Genomic DNA, 9056 nt, shown 5'->3' on the forward strand with positions numbered 1-9056 from the left:
ATATTGAAGGTATTTATTAAAATAGATAGATTTATTTTTATTTTTAAGTATAATTGAAATATTTTAATAACTTTTAAATAAACAGCCCCTGTTATATCTTTATATAAAAAATGAGTATAATTGAAATGGTTTAAGTAAGAGTTTGAGGAAAACATAAGTATTTATTTAACTGAATTCTATATAACCAACTGTTTATATACTTTTAAATAAATAAGCCCTGATATGACTTCATATAAAAAATGAGTATAATTGAAAAAACTTATTGATTATGTTTTTATTCGCTAGTTCTAAGAATTTCACCAATATTTTTAAGATCCTCATCAGCTGTATTTTCATTAATACAAATCCTTAAATACTCTCCATTTTTCCCTACAACGTATCCTTCTTGTCTTAATTTCAACAGCTTTTTGTCGATGTTCACTGTTTCAATTAAAATTATAGGAGATCTTTTATTTGTAACGATTTTAGAAATATTTTTAAATGCAACAGCCACCTTCGCTCTAATTTTCGAATAATCAATTTCTGTTACAAGCATGCACAATGCTGCTTTACTTAAATATGCAGGAAGTGAAGCACTAAAAACATATCCGGAGCCTGACAATCTTTGAAATTCTATAGCTTCCTTACACCCAACACAGAACCCACCGTTAGTTGGGTATCCATGACTTAAAGAACCAATAATTAAATCAATTGATTTATATAATTCTTTATTCTCTGGGGCTTGATACATAAAAGGTATAGTGTAGGACTCGTCTAAGATAATTCTAAACCCAAATCTAGTTTTCAATTCAACCAATTTATCTAAATCAATTAGTTTCCCCGTATTCATTCCCATCCGTTCACAAATAACATATCTATCTGTAAGATTCTCCCCCAGTTTTATTTCCAATTCTTCAAGTGTGCTAAATATGTGGATTTTAGATCTTGAAAGAATTAAGCCACTTTTTATTGATTCGGATGCCGATTCACAAATATAAACATTATTTCTTGATTTACAGAAACTTGGTATAACACTCTGTACACAAGTAAAGTAATTTGAATACAAAATGGCGGCTTCTTTTTCAAATATTTCAGCTAGTTTAGTTTCTAATTCTAAATGAATATCTACAGTTCCATAGAATCCCCTTGGACCACATGTTCCCACACCGTATTCTCTAATAGTTTTTTTTATTTCCTTTTTATAACGACTTCCTAAATTAAAAACATCGTAATTGCAAAAATTAACTTTTAAATTCTGAAATATATGTGGTGCAACGGTTTTTTCTACTATGGGTTCCGGCTTGAATGATTCTAAAAGACGTTTTTTAGTACTTTTTGACAAATACAATGATTTTGAGCCAACTTTGTATTTGTATCGTATTAAAGCATAACTAATAAATGTAAGGCCACATTGAATTCCTAAACTCATCCACCTTTTCGTAAGATAATCAATAATAAACATCATGCTCATTTGTTTACTTAGAAGGTGTATATTATTAATATTTTATGAAACTAAACAAACAATCAATTTTTTTGATTGAATTTTTCAAAAAGCTAAAAGCTGAAGAAGTAGCAAAGTTAGAGTAAAGAATGTGTTTAGATTTATTTAAGGTAACACGCTTTTCTGAAAATCTAGTTTTTTGAAAAAAATGCAAAAAATTAAAGTAAATTAAAATGTGAATTTGAATAATATTGAAGATTTTTGGGCGTTAAATTAATATTTTATCAAATCCATCATTTTGTTACATCCTGATTTTATTGCACGTAGTGTAAACAAAGAGTGTTGATTTTTAATTTTTTAAAAAAAACATACCAAAACTAATTTTAAAATTAATTATGAGTCTGGATTTTTATTATAAGAAGGATTATAGCTATTTAAACCAATACTTTTTAATAAATATCCTTGTTATGATTATCTTTGACTAAATATGTTAAAGTTATCCATTTTAAGCTAATACTTTTTAATAAAAGATGGATATATATATTATACTTAAATAAATACCCATGTTTACCTCAAACTCTTACTATAAATACTCCTGTTATTATCTTCGACTAAATATGTTAAAGTTATCCATACGCCATTAAATTCTATTTTCAATATATAATATAATTAAATATCTCCCCCTGTTTACCTCAAACTCTTTCTTTTTATACCTGCGAATAATTTAAATAAATCTTCTTTGAAAAATTAATGTTTCTATAGAATCTTAAGAATTTTTTTAATTTTAAAAGAAAGAAAATGAAAAACAATCCAAATTACATCTCATTTTGAGCCAAGATTCTATTATTAAACACTATATGCTAATAATTAAAATTGCATTAAACTTTTACACACTTTTTAAATTATGGAATTAAATTTTAATTTTTTTAAAAAAAGATCCAAATTTTGTGTTTATGATTTATTAATCGATCATTTTTCTTTTGTTTATTGCGTACTTTACCAAGCAGGCAATAATAAAAGCAGAAATAGATATTACAAAGTATAAGCTTATCCCTTTCTTTTCTGGTGGGAAAGGTGCTAATTTGTCATTAAAATAGGCATCAATCATTTCCATTGCAGTTCTATTAAGATTTTCTTCTGTTAGATTAGCAGCTTTATAGTACCACTTACTTTTAACAGGATCATAAAATAACAGTGCTGGTTCTTTAACCCCATTTAATATTTTCTTCTTAAAAATTGGATATTCAATAGAATCTAACGTGGCAAATATTAGATTAGATGATGCAGTTCCCAGGTTCCAACCGGCGCTAACTTTGTTGAAACTATCTACTAGCATATCAGATTGAGTCAATAAAAGAATTACTGGTTTGATTCCATGGAAAACGGTATAGAAATTTTCATTTGTAATATTTGTTACATGTGAGAAATGTGTATGGAAAATCCATGAGATTATTTCTTGTGTTTGATCTACTTTTTCTGGAGATAAGAAAAAGGAAGAATTTTTAAACAATGTAAACATTACCATTTGGTTGTGATCTGGATTATTAGGGAAATCACTAGTATCTTTAGGTTGGTGGCCAGCTGCTGCAAACATAGCAGGATCAGATGATCTAAATATCTGTGCTTTAAACTTAAACTGTTGTGCGAGTTCATTAAAATAATGTGATGCAACTTCAAAATCCTTATAAAGTACTACGTACATTGGTTCCCCGTTTATAAAACTGCTAGCTTTTGCTTTTAGTTCTAGATATGTAATTTCTTGGAATGCTGGCGTATAGAGTTTTTCAACAAACTGGGCCAAATTCCCAAGATCAACTGTGCCTGAATATGAAACAGGTGTACCTTGGTTTATCGCCATTATCAAAGGATATTCTTCTATATTATATCTAGAGGTAACATTATGTGATTCGTTTTTACTAACTTCAGCAATATTAAGTTTACCTGCAAACATCTTTGACAGTTCTTTAAAAATACCTCTTCTCATATCGTTAGAATCATCATAAAAAAGTATAAGCCACTGTCCATCAAATCCTGTAAGAAAATCCCTAGCTATAAGTTGCTTTACAACACCTTCAGTATGATCTATATGATTGGTAAAAATTTTCTGATCTAATGAAAGTGCTTCTCTAATCCACTTAGATAAATTATTGTAATCTTTGTAACCAATTGCTTTAGCTTTAGATTCTTTATCTTGTGTAATTTCCAAGGTAGGGAAATTAGTAATTCCTTCACATTCACAACCAGTACATTCAACTTCACGAAATTTTATATTAATATTTTCTTTGGTAGCTTGACTTTTGATCTCTTCTAAAATTGGATTTAATCTTTTACAAGCAGCACAGGATTCTAAATAATATTTACTTAGTACAATTCCATCACTAAGTGGTGTACAACTTGGCTCAGCAAAAATAAGAGTTATAAGACTCAGGAGCATGTTGTTGATTTTTTTTTAAAATTTATATGGCAAAAAGTAAACACTTTAAAACCTGTTTCATCTATCTATTAATAATATAAAGGGGAATGTAAAACGTTTTTGATTAAAAAAATAAACAAATTTTATGAAACAATTGGAAAAATAAACTAAATATTTGAAATCCTACATTATTTATAAAGAAAGAAAAGTTAAAAAGAAATTTGAGCATCTAATCACAAGTTTAACCACGCCTTAGGCAATATTTTGCGGTTAAAACATGATAAAAGGTCATTTTTGATTCAGGTTTGATTTCATCTATTTAAGCCAAGTTAATTTAATAAATAACCTTTTTATAATTATATTGGACTTTACAAGCAGACAGAGTTATTTACATAGATTACAAACTTATGGTTGGATTATAGCTATTTAATCTAATTCTATTTAAAAAATAGACTTGTTTTTATTAACCTCGTCTCTTTTAATTAAATCCCGTAAGTTCTCTTTTTCCAAAATATATATTTTAAAGACATTTTGTTTTCAGGAGCACATCTACATATAAGCAGGGCCGTTTAAAGCCTATCTAAGTATTAAGAGCCTGTTAATTAAAGCAAGACCATTTAATAAAAAAAATATTAATTTAAATATGTAAAATACAACTATTTTGAGTTGGGGATAATTATAACACTATTATTAAATAAAAAAAATATTAATTTAAATATGTAAAATACAACTATTTTGAGTCGGAGATAATTATAACACTATTATTAAATAATAAAAATATTAATTTAAATATGTAAAATACAAGTACTTTGAGTCGGGGATAATTATAACACTATTATTAATAAAAAAAAAATTAATTTAAATATGTAAAATACAAATATTTTGAGTTGGAGATAATTAGATCAAGGCTATTTATTAAATATTATTGCCTTAAAAAGGTAAACTACTAGTATTTTGAGTTGGAGATAATTAGATCAAGGCTATTTATTAAATATAGTTAGATATATATATTATACTTAAATAAATACCCATGTTTACCTCAAACTCTTACTTTTGTTTTAAATAGATACAACCACTTTTTAATCTAAAAAATAATTTATTTTCATTGAGATTTTTTTATTATTAAAATTTTAGAAAAATTAGGCTTTTAATATTTAAAGCTAATTCTCATCAAACATTAATTCCTCTTTAATATTAAGATTTACACAGTTAAAAGCCTTATCCAAAGTATCATTCACTATATCTTCTACATCGATCTCTTCAAATGGTGTATTTGATTCTTCTGTTTTTAGCTTATAGGCCTCTACAGCCTTTTTTGATACACTGTAAATCCCTATAGCTTTTACTGCATTCAAAAATGCAGTATTTTCAACATTCATATAAGCAATTTTAACAGCAAGTTCGTTATCCACATTTTTTGATTCCCACCGTTCTAACCCAAAAGAATTTTCATCAAATTTATCATCTAAAACTGAATATTTTGCTTTAAAATCATCTGCTATTTTTGAATAATCAATATTTTCAACTGAAACATTAATTTTACACTTTTTTACTGATCCCCTAGATGTCCAATTAATATAAACAGATGAAATTGAGGGTATTAAATGTTTTCTTTTCTCAATATCACCATAAAAAGTATCTTCCCTATAAAATCTTTGTCCTTTATTTGATTTTATCATATTTCTATATGAATCTACTGCTCTTTGAATTAACCCTTTTTTACTGTAAAGTAAAACGGGATTCAAAGATACAAATTGCCATGCTAATCTATTACATTCAGTTTCAAAATTCCAACGATTACCAACATAAGCTTCATAAGGAATATTTGCTCTGGGATAAACACAATTATCAGCTTTAAATTTTTCATTTAATTTGCTAATATCAACACTGTCTAAATCAAATCTAACACAAAATTCATTTTCTTCTAATTCTGTTTTAGGCATAGCACTTAAAGCTGATTCACTTAATCTTGTGTTATATTTAAAGCAGAGCCTCTCCTCCCCATCAATTAATTTTATGTAAGGCTTAGAAGCTGGCATATTTACTTTCTTACGATTAGTTATTTTTCTAATTTCATCACCGCTCTTCTTTTTCTTCTTTTTATCTCTCTTTTTTCTCATAGCGCCACTTCTATAATCATCTATTCCACTATGTAAATTATCTTCATCTAATAAATTTCTAAGTTTTAAAGAATTAGCATTGTTTCCTTCATATAAAATACCATCACAACTATCATCAATATTATTAAAAGTGTTATTCATGCTTGTGTCAAATCGTGTCATTGTTGTTTACCCCTTCAAATTTTTTTTTATTCATTTTTCAAAGGAGGAACATGTAAAAATGACAAAAGGAGAATATAAGAAATTAGAATCCTTTTCTAAAAGGAATAAAAGGAACATAGGGGGGCATAGGGGCTTGATTAAGGGGAGTGGTATGACATTGAAGGGGCAAGAAGCAAATATGGGAGGATTTATGTGAAGTTGGATATATATATTATACTTAAATAAATACCCATATTTACCTCAAACTCTTACCTATGATATTAATAGATAAGAAATAAATATGAATAGATATGATCACTTTTTTAGATTAAATGGTTTAAAATAACAAAAATTTAATGTTTTATAGGGATTCATAAAATAAGATTATTTTTTTAAATATAAATTTAAAATAAACGAAAAAAGGTATTTAAAGAAAAAACAAGCAATATAAGAGCTTAAAATTAAATACAAGAGATGAGAGGTTTTTTTTATTGTTAAAATGTTATTTAACAATTTGGATTTTTTATCAGAATGCACAATGGCGGTTATATTTATTTAACAACAGAATAGTCAAAAGTTGCCAGTATTTAAAAACTCAATACCCAAAGTTGCCAGTTTGGAACTTCTAAACACCCCTAAGTTACCAGTATTTAACAACTTAATAGTCTTAATTTCTTAGTATTTCAAGCTCTCACTAATTACCAGTTCTTAACTTCTTGGTAGTCTTAGTTTCCCAGTTTGGAAGTTCACAAACGTTTAAATTTCTTAGTATTTCAAGCTCTCACTAATTACCAGTTCTTAACTTCTTGGTAGTCTTAGTTTCCCAGTTTGGAAGTTCACAAACGTTTAAATTTCTTAGTATTTCAAGCTCTCACTAATTAGCAGTTCTGTACTTCTCGGCAGTCTTAATTTACTTAGAAATACAAGCTCTCATTAATTACCAGTTCTTAGCAGACTAAATTTCTTAGTAATTCAAACTCTCACTAATTACCAGTTCTTAACTTCTTGGTAGTCTTAGTTTCCCAGTTTGGAAGTTCACAAACGTTTAAATTTCTTAGTATTTCAAGCTCTCACTAATTAGCAGTTCTGTACTTCTCGGCAGCCCAAAGTTACCAGTAATTACTATTTTACCCCTTCTTTGCAGTGTTAAGTTACCAGTTCTTCAACTTCACAATAATTAGTAATTTTTTAACTTCACACCAATCACCAGTTTTAAACTTCTTACCAACCTAAAGTTATCAATTCTTAGATCGTCGTTTTCTTCGCCAACTCTTGCTAGTTCAATGGGAATGCTTGATATAACATTTAAATAGGAGAGATTTTGCTGTTATTGGATTGATGCATAGCAATGTTAAATTAAAAAAGGAGATTGGGTATAAAACCAGTAACAAATACAATAAAATGTGTATTACACAACTATGAGCCGCTTTTACCCTACATTAAATTATTAATTAAAAATTTGTCTAAAAAATAATTAATAAAACTTAATTTTTTTATCACAAAAATATATTATTGTTTTATTAATACATATTTAATATTAAGAAAATAAGATTATTTTTTGTAAATCTTCTTGTGCTCACATGCCCTTTTTCTTTATCTTTTATCGTTGCATTATAATTCTCAGCACATTTGATTTAAACATGTTGAATAACTGGACATTAAATATTTTTCCCTTTTTACTTTAAAATTTAAAGAACATAATCATAGACCTATTGGTTTTAAAATAAAATTAACCAGAATCTAGTGCAATCATGTTTTATAATGAAAAGAACATAATCATAGACCTATTGGTTTAAAAATAAAATTAACCAGAATCTAGTGCAATCATGTTTTATAATGAAAAGAACATCATCATACACCTTTTAATTTAAAAATAAAATCAACCAGAATCTAGCGCAATCATGTTTTATAATGAAAAGAACATCATCATACACCTTTTAATTTAAAAATAAAATCAACCAGAATCTAGCGCAATCATGTTTTATAATGTAAAGAACATCATCTAATCCCTATAGCACACCTTTTAGTTTGAAACTATTTTTTTATCAAAATCTATTACTGCCCAATTGATTATTAGAACATGGATTTTTATAGTACAAAGCTTTCATCTTTACCTCAAACATTGATTTTAAATATTTACACTATTTTATTGATGTCTGTTTAAAGCTTTATTAATAAAAAAATTCAGAACCTATTGCTGCCCAAATTAAAAATTCCATTCAAATTTAATTAATTTCATATTGTTTTTCACTTTTCCCCTATGGAAGAAGATTTATGTGATGCCAACATAAAAAGAAAAAAAGCTAAAGTAAGTGGATCTTTTAAACAGAAAGTGTGCGCCAAACAAGTAGAAATGGACATATTTGAGAGTGAGGAAAAAATAGAATTTAGAAACAAAAATTTAACAGATGAAATTGAAGCTTATTTTATTAAAAAAATACAGATTTATTGCAGAGATTTTGAAAAGGAGAGGGAATCATTCAAAGAACAAATAGAAAGACTAGAAATCGAATTAGAAAGTTCAAGGTTAGCACAGATAGATTTATTAGTAAAAACAAGAGGATTAATAAATAAAAGAAAAGAAGAAGGGATTCAATTGAATTTCTATAAGAATAAATTAAAAAAGTATGAAAATTAATATAACAGTTGAAAGATGTCTGTAAATAAAAAAAAATCGTATTTATTGAAAAGTGGTTGCCTAGAACAAAAAAAGAAGTTACCTGCAAAACTCTGGGCCCCTATAGCATTTCTATTAAATTGAACGACTAAAAACAACATCATTCTAACTGGAAGTCTCTAATAAAACTAAAAAATCAAGTCTTAGGGGATTTGTACGTTCTCTTTTAATAGTGTTTTAACTCGTTAGATGATTTATTTTTAATATTTAAGGCATAATATTAACAGTCGAAATAAAATTGGGGTTTCCAACCATAATTAATGCCCTAATGTCAAAAAAAAATTT

At 26.9% G+C, this 9056-nt stretch overlaps 1 protein-coding gene across 1 annotated transcript; it reads right to left on the reverse strand.

Moving 5' to 3' along the window:
- Positions 1-274: 274 nt before the first annotated feature.
- Positions 275-3854, reverse strand: LOC143922061 (uncharacterized). Its single transcript, XM_077445333.1, has 4 exons — positions 2591-3854; positions 997-1191; positions 553-801; positions 275-420 (listed from the first exon to the last, which is right to left on the reverse strand). Exons 1-4 carry the CDS (start codon positions 3852-3854, stop codon positions 275-277), a joined length of 1854 nt encoding a protein of 617 aa, XP_077301459.1.
- Between the last annotated feature and the right edge of the window lie 5202 nt (positions 3855-9056).

Source organism: Arctopsyche grandis, unplaced genomic scaffold (genome assembly GCF_051622035.1).
Source record: "Arctopsyche grandis isolate Sample6627 unplaced genomic scaffold, ASM5162203v2 HiC_scaffold_274, whole genome shotgun sequence".
Taxonomy (NCBI): Eukaryota; Metazoa; Arthropoda; class Insecta; order Trichoptera; family Hydropsychidae; genus Arctopsyche; species Arctopsyche grandis.

What these genes read in the sequence shown, in the direction of transcription:
- LOC143922061 (XM_077445333.1), bottom strand. Translation starts at nt 3,854, where the DNA reads ATGCTCCTGAGTCTTATAACTCTTATTTTTGCTGAGCCAAGTTGTACA. An exon ending in GAGTGTTATACCAAGTTTCT is followed by an intron (nt 802 to 996) that starts GTAAATCAAGAA and finishes TAATTGATTTAG; the next exon opens with ATAAATTGGTTGAATTGAAA. An exon ending in TTCACTTCCTGCATATTTAA is followed by an intron (nt 421 to 552) that starts GTAAAGCAGCAT and finishes TAATTGAAACAG; the next exon opens with TGAACATCGACAAAAAGCTG.